We start from the raw sequence: 19,957 nt of genomic DNA on the forward strand, positions 1-19,957 counted from the left end.
GCTAATTTTCATGCCTGTTAAATTTTGAACCTCCTTGAAAAATAACAACCATTGGTTGACCAGGACCTCAGTGTGATATCAGACTAACTGTGATGGAGCAGAGGTCAGAGACATCAAGCTGGTAAACCTGGGTGAAGGTTTTACCTTCAGACTTAGTCTTGGTAAGAACAGCAAAATCCTTCAGTGGGGCCATCTTCAAAGCTGAGGCCAGTGAGGATCCCCCAAAGTTAGATAAGCAATTTCTGAGCGACCACTGAAGCTGTTGTTTTTGCACCAAAATGTAAGAGTGGGCTGAATTTAAGAGCTAAGTATATCGCTTTGTTGCTTGGATGAATTTGCTTCCTCGCTCTATCCCTATCTCTTTTGTGGTCTCAATTAACTTCGGTGGGACATGGCTGAAAGCTGTATCCAGGCATGGCTCCAAGAGGCCAGATACTTTTACCACGAGGCCTGGCTGAACCCCTTTTCAGCACAGCAAAATGATCTGAGTGGTACATACCTGGTTTTCTTTCCTGCCTTTCCTGAGCTGGTCCTGGTTCTCCAAAAGGGGGAAAAATTATCAAGTTCCACTTTCCCCCAACTGCTGGAAAAGTTCTTTTGGGACAGTTTTGCAGCCTCCCTGTACTCAAGGCAAGTTTCTAGGCACTAGCTCTCTTCCCAGTCAGGGCTTCCACAGGGTCCAGTCACAGCCCATGGATTCCAGCAGGAGTCCTTGAATCCTCTTCCTCTGGCATGTGCCAGAAGTGAAGAGTCTTCTTTTTTCCAGAAAGACTGTTGATGAGGTGGCAGTGGGCAGTGAGGTGCCACTGTTATCCTGTGCATGAGCCAGTGATTGGAGAATTTTCCCTAACCAATCTTGTCTACTTTCTTGCAGTACATCCACCTCCTTTTTATCAGAATTTCCCAAATCCCTCTGTTAAATACTGCTGAACCCTTTTTTCCTCTTGAATGTACAGGCAGACCCAACATTTTACCGATTTATATAAGATCTCCTATCCTCTGGCATGGCCAGAACTGGCTTTCCCTCCTGATGCGATTGGAGCCAAATGGTCTATGAGGGTTAGGGAATGAATGAGAGCAGAGCCTACCTGCCCCATTTTGGATTAGCAAGTCAAAGGAAAAAGTGAGAAGGCTATTCTTCGCTCTGTCAGCTGCCCTGTACCTGTCCTGACTGCTAATTGCAGACAATACCCCTGATTTCCTGCGCCCATGTGCCAAGCCATTATACCCTGGCAGGAAGAGTCACCAAGACAGAAACAAGAAGCAAAATAGGAAGAGAAAGATAGAGAGTAATAATAGGAGGAGACTGACAAAAAATATATGGGAAGAGAAAATGCTTGGAAATAAAGACGTGTAGAATAAACAAGACGGTATACTGAAGGGTAGAGCAGCTAAGGGGACACTGCTACATTGGAAGCACAGAGAGCGAAAGAATGTGTAGGAAATGGAAGCACATGTCGGAAGAAGCAGCTTGCAATTCTAGAAATGACGAAATTATGTATTTGAATTTTGGAATAGCACCAACCAATTCAGAATCTGCAATCAGCAGTAGCAGACATATCGCTGTGTGCAGAGGTGCAGGAGTGGGGAGATCCTGATTAGTGCAAAGGAGCATTGTGCACTCTGGTGAATTCCTAGTTTGTGACATAGTAGAAATCAGTTCTGCTCATTTCCTTTCCTGTCCATCTTGATCAGGTTGCCCAGGAACTGGGCTATCAAATGTGCATAAGTACATTAGCACTATGTTCAGTGGATATCACAGATGCACTGATCCTCAATTATGACTGTCATTAGCCACCGACCCAAAGGACAGGTGGATCAAGTTGCTTGTTTACATTAGGGCCCAGTGCTTCCTTGCCCTGTCGCTTATTTAAGTTGTATAATCCATCCTTCAGCTGTTATCAGAATGACTCATTTTGGGCTCTCAAATCTCAGCTGTCGGAAGATGGATCAACTGCTAATGGTTCACAACTGAAGTTTAGGATAGAATAAACGTCACAGATTCGAGTCCCGGTTGAGCAGACAGATTTTCCTTTCCACTAAGGTCTGTAGATTAATCATCTTTGGGTTAGATGGTGCTGCAATGTTTTTTATAGTTTCTAAAGCAATTTATAAAAAAATAGTACAGCCCACTATCAGATAGTACTCATAAAATGGGGAAAGCGCGAAAACAGAAAAACTTACCGGACTGTCCTGCTTCTGCTACTTGACGGGGGTGCTGTCCTTGCCCTCCCTGTTGCGCCGCTGGCTTTGGTGGTGCTCTGTTGGTGCTCCCTCGCCGGCCGTGGGCTGCCACTTCGTCGCGCTGCCCGGAGCGGGGAAAACTTCAACCCCCAGGTGCCCCGGCGCTCCCTGACGACATCGAAGCGCCCGGAGGCGCATAAAAGATTGCTGCTACCCCCGCGTCGCGGGACGCGCGCTGGTGGGCGCCGGGAGAAGGCCGGGACAAGGGCGGGACCGTCTGTGGCCGTCCGGGGCAGACCGTGGCAGGGCTGGGCCACGACTCTTGTGACTTCATTCCTGAGCCCAAGACACGTGAGTTTGCTGTTAACCTTTCGTCGTGAGGAACTGGTTGCTTGTGGACCTGCGTGACATATAGTTACGATATTTCAACGAGAACTTTGGCTGGGGGCAGTATATACCTCCTTGTTTTTGGGGTTGACATTTTTGTTAGATTTGTGTTCTGATTATGTCGAGCAACAATCCGGATTCGGGTACAGTTGTGGCCGGCCCTATGGATAACTATTTAGTGAAAATGGTCAATAAAATTAATAATGATCGTAGGCTTTCACTTGGGAAGGGGGGCCCCTCCGTTTTGCCTGATACCACATGTATACCTGTGGTTGTAAACCCTTTTGACGATAATATTAGTGTATGTGTTAGTCCAGTTGCATCGATAGAAGGCCAGGTTCTTTTTGAAAACGCGGAGGAATGTTTCGATCCTCAGGATTTGGCCTCCGATGCTACTGAGGAGGTTCTCCCTAGCCCAAGACCAGTAAGAGCTTGTAGGAAACTTTTAAATAAAAGGGGGGGAGGCCTGTCAAAAAAAGAGCAGAAGCTTTACACAAAGCTCAAAATAATACTGCTTCGGGGTCTGGTCCACAGGAAACAAGTAGACTGGGTGGTAACACTCTAGACCCAGTCCAATTTGCGTCACTAATAGCTACTCTTGAGGCTAAATTTGAGACCCTGTTAGCCAAGCATATGCAATCCTTACTGCTCCAATTAAAAAATACCAACAAGGAAGTACAGAGGCTTGGTGAGCTGGTAGCGAAACTTCTGCTACGTAGTGGGGAATCTAAGTCGTCAGATACTGGCTGTGTTGGGGTCATTGATGATAATGTCATAAAATCTCCGTTACCACCTTCCCAGGCACCCGCATTTCCAGTTCCTGCTTGTTCTGACCCTCCACCTCCCACTATTCCAGTTAAGCTACCCTCTGTGAGACAGGATGGTACTTCTATTTCTAGATTTGGAACTTCCTCTGGTTTTACTAATCTTCCCCCCGAGTGTGCTCCTTATGTGGTCGTCTTGACTAATGTGCCCGTCCTAGGAAATCTGCACGCCTGTTCTGGTGAGGAAACACACGAGTCGCTAAAAAACAAAACTATAGCTTGGCTCAATAGAAGATGTGGCTTCCCAGTACATCTTGCTGATCAAATTATTTCCACCAGAAGGACTAAGTGGGTTGGTCCGTCCCAGAAAGGCTGCAGTGGGGACTGTGTTATAGTTAATTTTAGATCCCCACAACATGTTAATACAGTGCTGATACGTGCAGCTTCCTTGACAACTGAAAACACTAGTGTGTGTGCGCGCTCGTTGGGTTATTTCTACAAATGCTATGGGAGTTTCCCGAACAGAGTGGTGTCAAAACCCATTCTAGCTAGGGCCCCCCAGAGGTTTCCAGAACCCCAGTGGGACAATAGGGCAACTTTTTGTAGGGAAGACCATAACATTATTACCCGAAATAGATTTGAGGCACTCTCAGGCCTAGACGCCTGTGATTGACAGGAGGATTCTGTAATTCAGGGGAGCGCTAGTGTGGTAAATCCTGTCCCCAGAGTAAATGCTGAAACCCTAATGCACCATGGAACCTCACAATCAAACTCCGTTAATATTGTTTCTAATTCAGGTGAAACCATAAAATTTATGAGTTGGAATATTGCGGGTTTACGGTCAAAGAAGAGTGACCGTGGTTGGTTAGACACTTTACAACTATATGACATCATTGCCCTTCAAGAGACTTGGGACAAGGACTGTGACTTCTGGATGGATGGTTATACCTCTTATTTTGTACCGGCCCAGAGTTCTAATGCGGGAAGAGATAGGGGAGGTCTCATGTTCCTCGTTACTGTAAATATTTTGGGCTGTGTCAAGAAGGTTGTAAGTACTTCCTATAATTGTCTTATTTTGGAATTTAGTTTGGCAAATGATGTTAAGTTTTTGTTAATCAACTGCTATAATTCCCAGCAAGAAGAGTCCCCTAACGAGCATATCCTCTGGCTGACCGAATTTTTAAAATCCTATAAGGACAATCATACCACTTTTTGCCATTATATTCTGATGGGTGATTTTAATGTTCATTTATGCAATGTTAATTGTCACTATAGAGATAAGGATGGCACTGAATTTTCAAACCCCCAACACTTTGAACATAGTTCTAAAGGGGTTGCCATGGAGTCCCTTTTGGCAAATTCCGATCTTTATGAGGTTGGATTTCGGGATATGCATTCTCGTGTCCCCACCTATGTTGCTAGGGATAGGGAAACCATAATTGACTATATATTTTTATCAGCAGGGCTTTTAAATTATGTACTTTTTTATAACGCCCAGAGCTCCGTTTTAGCGATCACAACCCGGTGATATTGATCTTGGCTAATGTTTTTCCAATTATAGATAAACGGAACTTGACCCCTGTGGTGGTTTCGGTGAATCCTAAAGATCAAGGGAGGAGATTACAATGGTCCAAGGTTATCCCTGAAGATTTTTTTAATTTAATTGTCTCAAAGGTTGGTTTCGAATTAAATACATGTACCGACCCATCTTCTTATGACAAAGATATAATTATGGCCTTTGAAACCATTTGTTCTCAAGTAGCTACGGAACTTACCACCAAAGGAGGCCCTGTTAAACCCAAAACTGTCCAAGGTTGGTTCAATCATAGCTGTACTTCAGCTTTAACACAACTTAAAAAAGCCCTTAATGAAAAACCGAGGAACAAAGGATTGGTCACACAGTTAAGGAAAGCATACTCCCAAGTAATAATGACACGGAAGAGGGAAATTAAAGAAGAAGCTTGGGTAGCCCTAATGGATAACGCTACCCTGAAAAATAGTTCCAAATTCTGGGAAATTATTAATTCTCCTTTTTTATCCGGTTCCCAGAATATGGCGTTGGAATTAAATATTCCGGAGGAAGACTGGCTAGCCCACTTTGAAAATATTTATGGGAGTAATCTTGAGCAGGAAGTATTTAAGATCCCAATTTCTAGCTCTCCCCTCCCTCCTATCATTTTTTCCATCGAAGAGGTGGAGAAAGCAATTGAGGGCTCGGCCGGTCGTAAGGCACCAGGTCCGGATGGGGTGCCTACGGACATGTACAAGGCTAATCCCAAGTACTGGGCCAAAGTTTTGTTAAATGTTTTTAACTCTGCATCTTTAGTAGCCCCACCGAAATCATGGTCACAGTCTATTATAATCCCTGTGTTCAAGAAGGGTCAAAGGGGTGATCCTAGATGCTATCGGCCTATATCCCTGTTAGATTCCTCGTTTAAAATTTTGGGAAAAGTTATCCTGGCCAGGATAAATAACTGGGCAACTGACAAAGGGGTTATCTCTAACGCCCAGTATGGGTTTAGATCAGGGAGGGGTACAGAGGACCAATGCCTGAATTTATATTTAATTATCGCAAAGTACACCAAAGCTTCTGAGGGATCGATTTATGCAGGTTTCATGGACCTGTCTACGGCTTTCGACCTGGTCAACAGGTCTAAGCTTTGGTCGATACTCATAGAGTTAGGCTTGGACAAGCCCCTCGTGTATTTTATGGCAGAACTACACAAAGACCTGAAGGCCTCAATTAGGATGACTAAGGAGGGGAAATGCACTGCTAGCTTTAAATCTGGTAGAGGGGTACGCCAGGGGTGTGTTCTTGCCCCTCTGCTATTTACTTTGTATATAAATTCCCTGGAAGATAGTTTGCTAGCTTCCTCCCTTGATATCCCTAGGATTGATGGTATTCCCGTACCTGTGCTCCTTTATGCGGACGATACCGTTCTTTTGGCGCGGACTCCACTTGGTCTTCAAAGACTATTGAATTCTTTTGGTAATTTTATGTCATCACTGGACCTGGTGGTTAATAACGGCAAATCCCACATAATGGCATTGGGGAAGGGAAAAAACCATCTTAAAACGTTTTATTGCAATGGAGCGGCTATTTCTAGAGTAAAAGTTTTCACCTACCTGGGCATCGTTTTTGACAATAAAGGCAACTGGTTACCCCAAGTAACTACAAAGGTGAAAGCTGTGCGTAGCTCCTCGGCTGCAATTTTGAGCTTCGCAAAAAGGTTGGGAGGGAAACCCTGTGAGGCTATTTTGAAAATTTACCAAGCTAAAACTATATCAGTAGCTAGGTATGGGGCCGCTATTTGGGGGTATATTAATCTTGAACCCATCCAAGTAGAAGAGAATAAATTTTTCCGAGCCCTTCTTGGCCTCCCCCAATCCACTGCGACCTATTCAGTACATCTAGAATTGGGGACGGGATATATCTCTGACATTTTAAAGTTAGCCCCACTTTTGCTATGGATAAGAACCTGGTTGAACCCGGATCTCACAATGAATCACAATATCTTGAAAGAATGTTCTAAATTGGATAATTGGAAGAATATTCAGTGGCTGTCTTACATTAAATTAATTGCAAAGACGGTAGGACGACCTGAACTCTTTTCCAACCCCGAAAGTTTAAGGAAAGCTGATATAGGGTGGGTCAAGATGTATTTTATTAAGCACTGCGAGGTTGAGCGAGAATCTCAAGAGCTCGGTAAAATTTCAGTCAGGGCTCATCTCTTGCTTAATTTATCTACGGTCATGCACCCATATTTGTCTATGGTTACGAACAATTATCATAGGTGGCTTTTGACAAAGTTTCGTTTTAACCAAATACATCAGGTTTTAAGTGTTCCGCAGGGTTGGTTTAGTTCTGAAGAGGGGGTTCCTTGCAGATGTGACAACTTTTCTGCCCAAGATGTGATGCATTTCTTATTTTTTTGTCCATTGTACTTAGAGGCCAGGAAAAGGTTTATCCGGCCTATTTTAAGAAAGGAGGCTTTTGTCCAGGTAAAACCAGCTTTATTATTTTTGCAATTAATGGAATCACCAACAACTATGTTTTGTGTGGCTAGCTTTTTAGTTGCCTGTATTAGATCAAGGAAATCAAGATTGACTGTTTTGGAAGAGATCAATTAGGTTTTATATTGGCAATCACCGGGGTAAATTATTTTTTTTTTTAATATGTATATGAATGGATTGTTTTTCCTCTTTATCTGTGTAAATGTATTGTACACTTTTATGATTTTAACTAATCGAATAAAGTGGTTTTGATTCTGATTCTATCAGATAGTACTCATAAAATGTAGCCATAGTGCATTGTCTGGTACCCTCTCAGATGCTCCTATACATGCTCCATGTTTTGGAAGCTGGATTTATTCGCTAAATCTGCCTTTACAATGGAGTCTACAGCACATTGACTGGGAGTTCTAATCCTGCTACTGAATATGCATCTATTTAATTGGTAGGTGTATAGATATTTTGTTGTCCAGGGGAAAGGATGATTTGGGAGATTAAGGTGATCATACCCTCATTAGAAAATATGACTGGAAGACTTAAACCTCAATTTAAACTATGTAGAAACCTAGCGGGGGCATGCTCCCCAAAATAAGTAGGCTGTGCTGTCCATTAAAGGAGAATTGTCCATGTTGTGACACGACTTGTGTCTTGGGTTCATCTGCCCATTGCTTTCCTTAAAAGCTCACAGTGCACCTTTGTTCAAGGCACAGGGTTGTGTCATAATAATGATGGGTCTGCAGGTGATGCATATAAATCCATGACTACCTCCCCTGAAGATAGCCACTCCAATAGTAGAAATCACACATGATTCTTTGTGGGTAGGCATCTTGTTTTTCCCATCTATATCTCGAGAATACTCACCATGATGTTAGCTGCATTGGATTGCAGGGCCGACCGGCCGTAGAGGGCACCTGGCATTTTACCGGCGGGCCGTAAGGGTGGGGGCCGATTTTGGAGTGGGCGGTTTTGTTACTGGGGACTGGCTTTGCAGCAGTGCTGCAATATCAGCTCCCTGTAACAAAAGCGGCAGCAGTGCAAAAGCGGCAGCAGTGCTGCTTCTCACTAGCAACCCCCCCCCCCCCACCGGGCCAGTCCTGCACAGTTGCCAGGGCTGGTTTGCATTCCCAGTTCGGCCCTGTTTAGTTGAGGCCTAGATCAGAGCCCGACGGCATGCTTGCTAAATGCTCTGGCCAGTGTTGCTCATGATGGTCCTATTGTCCTACTCTGCATCTATAAGCCCTACAACCACTGACTATTCAGTGAGGGGTGACCAGCAGTTGGTGGGTACAATGCTTGCGGCTCCCTTACCCCTCCCTCCCAATCACTGTCTTCATTCCTGGTTTCATAGTGCACCTCTCTAGCCCCTCCAACCACTTCCATTGCTGCTCCCACTCCCCTGCTGCTATCACCTGTGCTTCTGTCTCTCTCATTACCGCCGCCCTGCCCCTCCCTCTGTGGCTCACTGCCACTCCTTCCACCCCTGGTGGTGCCTTCCAGCCCCACATTCTATCTCTTAAGCCTCTTTTAAGATATTGCTCTTTACTGCTAGTCCCATTCCCCTATCTCTCTCTTTCAGATTTTGTCTCTTTCACAGCAACTCCCTAGGGTCTGCAGAAGAAAAAAGCTTTGCTGGCATCTCTATGACCTCACCACAGTAATGACAAACCTATTGTCTTTACGAATGCTTGTCTTCTTTAGGTCTCAGTTGGAGTGCATGTGTTTTCTTGGTCTGTAAAGTCTCCCCCACTTATCCGGCTGCTCCCACTTGTACTCTTTATTTTCCGCCCCACTCCCCAATGCTCCCCGACATGCTCCTGTTTTCTATTCCCTAGAAGGATCAAGCTCCTCACTTCCTTTTTAACACTGCAGTGCATGCTCTTTTTCCCTTGCAAATGTCCAATTCAAAATTGTCATCTGCCATATTAGAAAAGTAAATAAAAAAGGCAACAATGGATGCTGGAGTTCCATGAAGTATGCATGCCTCACAACAAACACGTATGCATTGGCGAGTATCTTGGCATTGCGTTTTTAATTGAAAATCTATTTCATGACAGCTGCCCATGTGTGCACATGAATACACATGTATTATGATGTATGCCTTTGCATGCGCTACGACACATGGACTGCCAATCTGGAGTTTTCATGCCAATGACAAAAACATTGGTTAAGCCAATAGCTTGTCGTTTTAGAGCCAAGACCTATTGGACTTGCCAATGCTTGTTCATTTGGATATGTAGCTGCGCCACTGGATGTTACACTTCAGAAAATGAGTATAATGTTTAAAATATACTTTTGTAATGAAGAAATATGACAAATACATTGATATGATTTCAAGATACAGTGCATTGGTCACAAAATGCTGCATCCAAATTGCTCTCTAAATTGTATAGGAAATGTATATTTGGTTATGTCCTCTTTGAGCACCTGTAGTTTGTAGCACCAAGTAAAAAGATCATACTTTAAGAGAAATCTGAAAATTATAGTACACCCTACATTCCCAGAAGCACATATTTGCGCAGTCACGTGGACCTCTGGGTGAGTTTGTGTATGTACTGTCCTGAGTTAGTTTTCTGAAGAAGCTTAGTCAATCTTTAGTTCACTAGAGTATTGATCATTGAAATATATACAAGATTAGGGAGGGAACTGAGAAGCAAAATGTTCTTGGGCAGACATATAAATAAACACAAAGCACCATTTGGCTGTGGACTCAATTATTGAGGATTAAACGTGAAGCACATGATTGTAATATTTGAAATGATTACATTGATGAAAACTACGACCAGGTATCGTACTTATGAACTTCAACATTAATAAAAAGATGTGTATTCAAGTACTCTATAGACTTTGGACCTGATTTATGGTGAGGTGGAGAGGGTACTCAATTGCTACGGCGACAAAGTAGTCTCTCCTCATTTAGAGTTGGGCGGACCTGCATTATCTCGACAGTGGAGACTGCTCAGTCAACATAACCCTCCAATGGCCCAAAAAACTAAGGGCCAGCCAAGGTTTGATGTGCCCGCCCACCTGATTTAGAGTGGGTGAATACATGGACAGTTTAACTGTCCCCCGCCACTAGGTAAAACCTTCAAAAAATGCCCCCCCCCCCTTGTCATCTGACAAAACCCCCATGGCACGGGGAGCGTTGCTATTCTAAATTGTTTAATACAAAGTCCCACTTTGGGTTTTTGGTTTGGAGAATAGAAAAAAATTGCAAATTTACTGTGCCTCTCCGTCATGTTGACGGAGGTGTCCCTCAAACTTACAAATCATTGACAAGAACCACAGTGAAGGCAGTTCCTACCAATGCTAGAGATGTCTGCTGGACCAGCAGACATTTCAGCAGGCAGGGACTCCGCCAGGGCTATGGGTACTTTAGAATCCGTCAAAACTCTAAATCAAGCCCTTTGATCTTAATGCCCTGTGATCACCTCTATTTGCCATTTGTTTTGTTTTGTTCCAAATATACGGAAACATCTAAGGGTAATAGGTGATTAGAGTCTGGCTTATTCTTGCTAACCCTCTTTTTCTATTTTAGACAAATAAATTCTCACATCACCAAGTAGCTCCTACATTTTTGTGTTTCTATGATCAAAAAATATTACAGTGGTAAACAAATATACCTTTTTTTACATATCCCATTGTCCAAAATTCCTCGTCATCCAGGTGAACATCTCCACCTATGCCTTCTCCTGGTTCATATGCATGTGCAAGTACACCACGAGGACCATCAAATGGGAAAAAATCTCCATGCCCTAGAAAAGTGCAGACATTATAGATGGCCATTTATTCACACCAGCAATAAATTCAAAGACTCAGGGCATAATTCACAAAATGTCTCTGTATAAGTGGCGAAGGCCCCACAGTCGTGGGAGAGTCTCTGCACATGGGACAGAATATACGCAATGAGAATTTGCATTGCAGAGATTCCGCCTCGAGTACAGAGACTTCACCACAACGGAAGGGCCTCCGCCATGAGTGCAGAGGCCCTTCGCGAATCAGGCCCACATTTTCCATATTTAATATGTGCACTGTACAATACATTCACCCAAAGCATGACTATCATCCCCAGGCCCCTGATACTTTATTGAAATTATACAGGGCACCTCGTATTTTGATGGCCTGCCTTTCAGAATCCATACACCAATCTAATCTGTTGCACCATGATGACGGGTCCATTTGACTGCCCTAATCTCATTGTACTTTGTGGTAATCAAGGTAGATTCTCCGGTAAAGTATTTTATTTAGTTACACGGAAAGCGGAGGGACGCGCTTCCACCACAACACCAACTTGTTGCAACTGCTGATACTTGAACCTTCATTTACATTCTTCCTAACAGTCTACATTCTATAATAGTGCATGCCACACATCTTCCCCCAACAATAATGCATAATACATAAATAATAACATGCTAACACAATAACATACATCAACTTACAACTAAATCTCCTTAGCATGCACATAAATTAATAAGGTCACCATAATATACTTTTGATGAAAATACAGCATTCATTGTACTAAAGACCCTACTATAGTAAAAATGTATACTAGAGAAATAGATACATCTAACGCTATACCTACTTAAGCTCATTTCCCTCTCCCAATGTGCACCATGATAAAACCCCCATAAAAATTGTAAATATAGACAAGAAAACACAGCAATTCATGCAATTACATAACTTCTTAGGTAACACTGCACTTTCACCCTTATTGACAAATCCCATTATTCACATTTCTACACAATTCTAATTGACATAGATTCCATACCCTTCCATCCTCCAATTTGACTGCACTACCCGAAACCTTGCTTACCATTCTTCTCCATTTATCACCACGGGCTAAACAACTATATGGTTGTCTTTCTCTCAAAAGTTCAAATGGCATTTTCCCTATTACAGAATGTGCTATTATTCCATACGATAAGAGCATACTCTATAGAGATTTCTTCCAAGGAAGTCCTGATTTCAATGTCAATTGTATCGCTTCCTTAATGATTCTGTTAAATCTCTCAACTTGACCATTTGCTTCGAGACAGTATAACACCACCTTAGAATGCTGTATGCTGTATTTTTATCAGAAGAAACTAATTTTCTCAGACATAAATTGCATGCCATTATCTGACACTAATACTTCAGGGACTCCTCTTGAAAACAATGTTTTCGAAAAATCTGTCACAATTTCAGTAGTAATTTTGCTTTTTATATGAACTTCCAGCTATTTTGAAAAATAGTCAATCAAAACAATGGCATATCTCCCTTTAGTTGGCAACGTGGAAAAAGGTCCCATAAAATCTACAGCAACGTTCTGCCAAGGTCTATCCGGTAACTCCACAGTCACTACTGTGGTCTTGCACTTTTATCACTGGACTCACACACGCAATAATTCCTTACCCACCGATCGACCATGCTATCATTTCCCAGCCACCAAAAATTTTCTTCCAGTAAAGTAGTAAAAGTATTTTATTTAGTTACAGGGAGATTGGAGTGGCACGCTTCTACCAACAACACCATCTCAATACAAAATCTATACTAGCCAGCACAAGCAACACCTTTTCACTATGATGGAAAGGTGTATGCTTGGTCCTAAAGGGCGCCAGTGCTGGGAAAAAGAGCAGCAGCAGCAGGCCTGCTCTCTCCCACTGATGCAGTTCAGCGCAGTAACTTTGTCGGACTTTAGCTCAGACACAAAATGAACACTGTATAAATACTCTGAATCCTTGGTCTATGAACACTCTCTGATATGCATTAACTGACCACAATAAATTGTTCTTCCTGAATCCTCCGACTAATCACTCCTATATGGTTTACTGAACACCTAATTACCTACTGGCGGTCGCCAGTAGGTAGTTATAGTTCGGACCTTGTTTCTATTCAAAAAGAGCTTTTTCTTTTGCCAATATCTTTGGAGCCGTTAGATGAATCTTCACAAAATTTTCAAAACTAATGGGGCGGACCGGTCATGTTCTGTGTTGAAAGATTCGGGGTGATTCGTCAAGCAGGGGCTGAGAAAAAAGGGGGCCCCAAAACGCATTTTCCCCATGTTAACTTCTATAGGAAACATAAAGAGAACAAATAATTTAAAAGTGCTTTGTCGATATTTGAGAACTCAGAAAATATGTCCTCATTTTAGTTTTTTGGAGCACTAACCATAATTTCTATGCAAGTAAGACGCTCTCATTTCTATATTTTTTAAAGGAAATGCTTTAGGTATTACAATTTTGAATACATCAAGATGATGTCAGGCGTGCCACACTTTTGTAATAAATATAGAATGTTAGCAATCTAGTTGTCTCTTGTCTCTTTCTGCACATCTCTTGCCTCTTTCTGCAGCTCACTCTCTTCTTTTGCACCTCTCTTGCCTCTTTCTGCACCTCTCTTCCCTCATTCTGCAGCTCACTCTCTTCTATCTGTACCTCCCTTGCCTCTTTTGCATCTCTCGTGCCTCTTTCTGCACTTCTCTTGCCTCTTTCTGCACATCTCCTGCCTCTTTTTGTATCACTCCTGCCTCTTTCTACACCTGTCTTGCATGTTTCTGCACCTCTCATGCCTCTTTCTGCACCTCTGTTGCCTCTTTATGCACTGCTCTTGCCTCTGTCTGGACTTGTCTTGCTTATTACTGCAGCTCACTCGCTTCTTTCGGCACCTTTCTTGCTTCTTTCTGCACCTCTCTCTTGCTTCTTTCTGTAGCTCACTCTCTTCTTTCTGCACCTCTCTTCCCTCTTTCTGCACCACTCGTCCCTCTTTCTGAACCTTTCTTGCCTCTTTCTGTACCTCTCTTGCCTCTTTCTGAAACCCACTCTCTTCTTTCTGCACCTCTCCTCCTTCTTTCTGCAACTCTCTTGCCTCTTTCTGAACATTTCTTCCTAGCTCTGCACCTTTCTTGCCTCTTTCTGTACTTCACTTGACTCTTTCTACACCTCTTACCTCTTTCTGCACCTCTCTTGCCTCTTTCTGCACCTCTCTTGCCTCTTCCTGCAGCTCACTCTCTTCTTCCTGCACCTCTCTTGCCTCCTTCTACACCTCTCTTCCCTCATTCTGCAGCTCACTCTCTTCTTTCTGCATCCCTCTTGCCTCTTTCTGCACCTCTCTTGCCTCTTTCTGCACCTCTCTTGCCAATTTATGCACATCTCTTGCCTCTTTCTGCACCAGTCTTGCCGCTTTCTTCACCTCTCTTGCCTCTATCTGCACGTCTCTTGGCTTTCTACTCCACTCTTGCCTCTTTCTGCACCTCTCTTGCCTTTTTCTGTACCTCTCTTGCCTCTTTATGCACCTCACCGTCTTCTTTCTGTGCTTCTCTTGCTTCTTTCTGTGCTTCTCTTGCTTCTTTCTGCACCTTTCTTCTTTTTTCTGCATTTTTCTTGCCTCTTTCTGCACCTTTCTTCCTCTTTCTGGACCTTTCTTGCTTCTTTCTGTACCTCTCTTGCCTCTTTCTGCACCTCTCTTGCCTCTTTCTGTACCTCACTTGCCTCTTTCTGTGCCTGTCTTCTTCTTTCTGCACCTCACTCTCTTCTTTTTGCAACTTTTGTGCTTCTTTCTGTGCCTCTCTTGCTTCTTTCTGCACCCCTCCTGCCTCTTTCATCACTTCTCCTGCTTCTTTCTGCACCTTTCTTCCTCTTTTTGCACCTCTCCTGCTTTTTCCTGCACTTTTCTTGCCTTTTTCTGTACTTCTCTTGCTTCTTTCTGCACTTCTCTTGCTCTTTCTGCACATGTCTTACTAGGTGTAGTTGGAAATTAGCATTTAAAAACCTTAGAAATTCACTGAAAAACCAACAGGTTTCAGGGATGTTATAGTTAGAAATTAGCATTTAAAAAACCTTAGAAATTCACTGAAAAAAACATAGGTTTCAGGGATGCTATATCAATCATGCATTTTTTAAGCGCTACTACTCACCCGTGAGGGTCTCAAGTCGCTGGTGGAGGGGGGTTTTGCAGGTTCCAGTCCATCAAGGAGGGGGTCTGCCGAAGAGGCAGGTTTTGAGGTTTCTTGTGAAGATAGATGTTGTCTGTCTGAGGTGGAGAGGGAGGGCGTTCCAGGCTCTGGCTGCGAGGAAGGAGAAGGAGCGGCCGCTTGATCTGGTCTTTCTGGTGTGGGGGACCACAGCGTAGGAGAGCTGGGCTGATCGTAGGGTCCTTTGGGGTGCGTGGAATTTGAGTTGGCTGTTCAGGTATGCTGGTCTGGTGTCATTGAGGGCCTTGTGAGCATGGGTGAGCAACTTGAAGGTGACTCTAGCTTCGATGGGGAGCCAGTGGAGTGTGCACAGGTGCTGGGAGATGTGGCACTATGTCGCAGATGCTGGGAGGTGTGGCACTGATGACTTCACTGATGTCATCTCAAATGACATCACTGATGACATCACTGATGACATCATCCAGTGACTATGTGTTTCTGTAAAGTTTAAATATGTTTTATATATATATATATATTCACTTGAAAAACCATAGGTTTCACACATGTTATAGTTAGCTGGACATTTCACTCGTAAAAAAACCATTGAAATTCCCCCATTATAGTTAGTTCAGATAACTATAACTCGCGCGCCCGCAATCCACTGCTCATGACGTCACATATTACATCACTCATGACATGGTCAGTGGCATCACTCATGACATCACTGATGACATCATCCTTGTAATAGAGTGGCGGTCGCGCGAGTTATAGTTATCTGAACTAACTATAACGGGGGAATTTCAACGGTTTTTTACGAGTGAAATGTCCAGCTAACTATAACATGTGTGAAACCTATGGTTTTTTAAGTGAATTTGTAAGGTTTTTTAAATGCTAAGTTATGTATGTTTTATTATATTTTTTATGTATATATATATATATTTTTTAAGGTTTTTCACGGTGCGCGCACCCCGCTATTTTTTTGAAAAAAAAATAAAATGTTTTTTTCACCCTTCGGGTCCTTCAGGGACCCCCTGACAAAGGCTAGGGGGTCAGGAACTCTCTACCCTGCCCCCTTTTCACGTTCTCCACCTTTCTTTTTCACTGTCACACACAAAACCCACAAAATGGTGGCCGACACTTCCTGATTTCGACCAATTCGAACGTTGACTGACATGAAACCACCAATCAGAATTACGCTCGCGCACGGTTCGCGCCTATAGATATTTATGTACTTTTAACTGCAATTTTCTCAGGAACTACTAAACAGATTGACTCCATATATGCAAAAGGCACATCCCTGACCTGAGGACTACCTCTTTGCCAAATTTCAAGTAATTCTGTTCAGCCGTTCGGGCTGTACCTTCGACTAAAGGTCCTATGGGAAAATGCATGGGGAAAACGTGTTTTGGGACCCCCCTTTTTTCTCAGCCCCACTTGACGAATCACCCTGAGACTTTCAGGGTAGGAGCTGAGCGGAGCGCCCCATTAGTTGTGAAAATTTCGCGAGGATTTGTCAACCGGCGCCAAAGTTATTCAAAATAGAATTTTCAGATTTCCTATGGAAACTCGTTCCTAACTATAACTATCTACTGGCGCCCGCCAGTAGATAATATATATGCCAAGGTGTATTGAAGAATGAGTGGGTGTACTAGTGTCTGAATAGATGATTTAGTAGATGCGTGACTGACTGTATAAGTGAGTGATTAATCGTGTCTTACTGAATGCATGGGTTCGTGACTAAACTGTGTGAATGTCTGCATTAGTCTGTCAGTTGGTGTGTAAGCGGCTGCATGGGTTGTGAGTAGCTACATGAGTGTCTATATGGTTTATTGATTGGTTGTCTGAGTATCTGTATGGGTGCCTGAGTGTCTCTGTGGGTGGGTGGGGGGGTGTGACTCTCGGCATAGATGTGAGAGTAGGTGATTCACTGGGTGTATGGGTTCAAGAGTGCATCTGTGAAGGGCTGTATGGGTGGGTGAGTGTGTGTATGGGTGTGTTGGTAAGTGAATGGATATCTCAGTGGTACATGTGTGAGTAACTACATATGTCAAAGGCAGTATATGTGAGTGTTTGAGTATATAAATGACTATATGTGAGAGTGAGTGATTGTGAGAGTGGCTGTGTGGATGAGAGTGTTTGTGTCAGTGATTGTAGAAGAGAGTAAGTATGTGTTAGTATCTGTATGAATAAGTGAAGTGGTGTGTGTATGACTGTATAGGTGAGTAAATGGGAGTGTGATTGAATCTTTGCATGACTGACTAGGTGTGTGAGTAACTCTATGGGTGAGTGTCTGTATTGGTGTATGAGTGCATATGATAGTGCTGTATTGATGAGTGGCTGCATGTATGAGTAATTGTATGGATGAATGAGTAGACATGTGTTTAGACCTATGAATCAGTGAGTGGGTATGTAGTAACTGGTATTGGTATGTCTATGGTTTCGAAAAAGGTAGTCTGCATTTTAGAGAGGGTGTATCAAAGGTTATATTAGGGTGTGCATCAGATTATCACGTGGATAATATCATCAGTGATGTCATCAGTGATGTCATTTGAGATGTTATCAGTGATGTTATCAATGATGTCACTGACCATGTCATGAATGATGTAATATGTGATGTCATCAGCATTGCGGGGGCACGAGTTATAGGTAGCTCAACTAACTATAACGGGCAAATTTCTCTGGTTTTGTACTAGTAAAATGTCCAACTAACTATAACTTTCCTGAAACCTATGGTTTTTTCAGTGAATATAAATAAAAAGGCAAACTAATAAATAAGGACATTCAGCTCTAATATGAAAAAAGCTAATATACTAAGTTCATATTGTGCATCATTCTGGGAGAGAATCACAGCGCAGTACATTTCTATCTCATTCAGAAATAAAATTATATTATGAATAGTCTTGAAAAGATCACCCTTTGCAGCAAATGTTATGATGATATCAGGATCGCCATGATCAAGTTTGACAAAAATCAGCGGTGTAACATCACTCCACACTTTAAAAGCTTTTTCAAGAGCTTGGTCCACATCATCATGTGTAAGTTGGCTGGTGTAGTTTTGCACCCTGCAGATAGAATAACACAAATATATGGGCAAGTTGGCATTTTTTACTTCAAGAAAGCAAGAAAGCAAGAAGATGTTAACCATTATAGTAGTTTGTGCAGCGTGGCCTCATTGCAATTGTAAATGTAATTGCATTTATATACCGCTTACTACCCTTGACGATGTGTTCAAGTGCTGTACAGTGAGTAGCATGCTACTCCGGACCCCACTGCTAGTGGTTGACAAAGTGGTTATGTTGGTTATTGGGATTAGTCATGTGCTCTCAGGAAACCATGACATGCACTCTTGTTTCTTTGTGGTCTATTAAATTAATAGGAGTTAAGTGTGATTGTTAGATGGGGCTATGTGGATTCATGCAATTTTTTAGTGGAAAGAAGAGCTAGGATGGTGGAGATTAGGTATTGTTAGGTTTCAGGGATAGGGTTTTAAAGAAGGCACCCTTGTGATCAATTAAATAAGGTGTTTGCTATTTGCAGAAACATAATAATAAAGATTAAAGCAGACAAGCATGTGACTGAGGGACGGGTACATTCAGAAATAGGAGGCAGGCTGAGCATGGAAGGTAAGAGGAGAGGGCCAAATGTACAAAGCATTATTTCTTAAGTAAATGGCTTAAAATTTCCCGTACTGGCTTTTTGCCTATTTTATGGGAGAATCTAAAGATAGCCTCACTTGATCTCAAAAATTGATATGTGCGCTCCATGATCCTTTGCTGTTAAAAAGTAACCCCAGATAAGGGAATGTAGATGTCCTTTCGATGGGTACTCTCCCAACATAGTGGGTTCTACTCTTGGCTTTATTTTTCCCACACGTTTGCTCTAACTTATTTTTAGGTCTTTTTCAGTCATGAAGTTTGTAAAATTATCAATCAAGAGTTGGAGGCCGATTGCAGTCCTAGATATTAGGACTGCATCATCTGCATATAATAAAACTGGGGTTACAGGTTTGCCAACAATGGGGCCATCAGCTTTCAAACTTTGTAATAAAAAGTCAATACCATTAATATATGGCAAGAATCAAAAGGGGGCAAGGACGCAACCTTTGTCTAATCCCACAGGTTACTCTAAAGTGCACTGTGCATTCCCCATTCTGACCGTAGTGTATCTTTGAGGTTAAATGAGCATATATCTGTGATATAAAGCTGATAATGTCATGTGGGGCGCCCATCCCTTCTAGCGTCTGCCATAACTTAGTGTGGTTTACTAAATCAAATGCACTAAAAAGGTCAACAAAACAAAGGTGGAGTAGACCTTCTTTGGCAAGGGTGTATTTCCCTATAAGCAACTCGAGGTCAACGCACTGCTCAACCGTTCCAATGCCCCTTCTGAAACCATACTGGGCTTCAGTTAAGATGTTTTTGTCTTTTACCCAGAATTCCAACCTGGCTAGCAAAACTCTGCCCATTAGTTTAGAGGTGGAATCAAAAAGGGATTTTGGACGGTAGCATTTTGCGCTACCTCTGTTGCCTTTTTTAAAAATTGGGACAATCACGCTTTCAGCCCATGTTACAGGTAGCACCCCATCAATAGTTGCATTAAAAAATGTAACGAAAATAGGGGACCAGAAATCAACATTATACTTACAAATATCAATGGGAACCCCATCCGGTCCTGCAGCCTTCCCACTTGCGCTATCCTTTAGGGCAGTTTTGATCTCTTCTACAGT

General features: G+C 42.7%; 1 protein-coding gene across 1 annotated transcript in view; it reads right to left on the reverse strand.

Moving 5' to 3' along the window:
• The window catches only part of LOC146801920 (collagenase 3-like), a 186,620-nt gene that overhangs the window by 105,501 nt on the left and 61,162 nt on the right, over positions 1 to 19,957 (reverse strand). Inside the window, exons 3-4 of the mRNA XM_085624067.1 lie at positions 18,145 to 18,293; positions 10,967 to 11,098 (exon numbers count right to left, since the gene is read on the reverse strand). Coding sequence (XP_085480193.1) covers positions 10,967 to 11,098; positions 18,145 to 18,293 — 281 coding nt within the window. The remainder of the gene's footprint in view (positions 1 to 10,966; positions 11,099 to 18,144; positions 18,294 to 19,957) is intronic.

This window comes from Triturus cristatus, chromosome 8, assembly GCF_964204655.1.
Source record: "Triturus cristatus chromosome 8, aTriCri1.1, whole genome shotgun sequence".
NCBI lineage: Eukaryota > Metazoa > Chordata > Amphibia > Caudata > Salamandridae > Triturus > Triturus cristatus.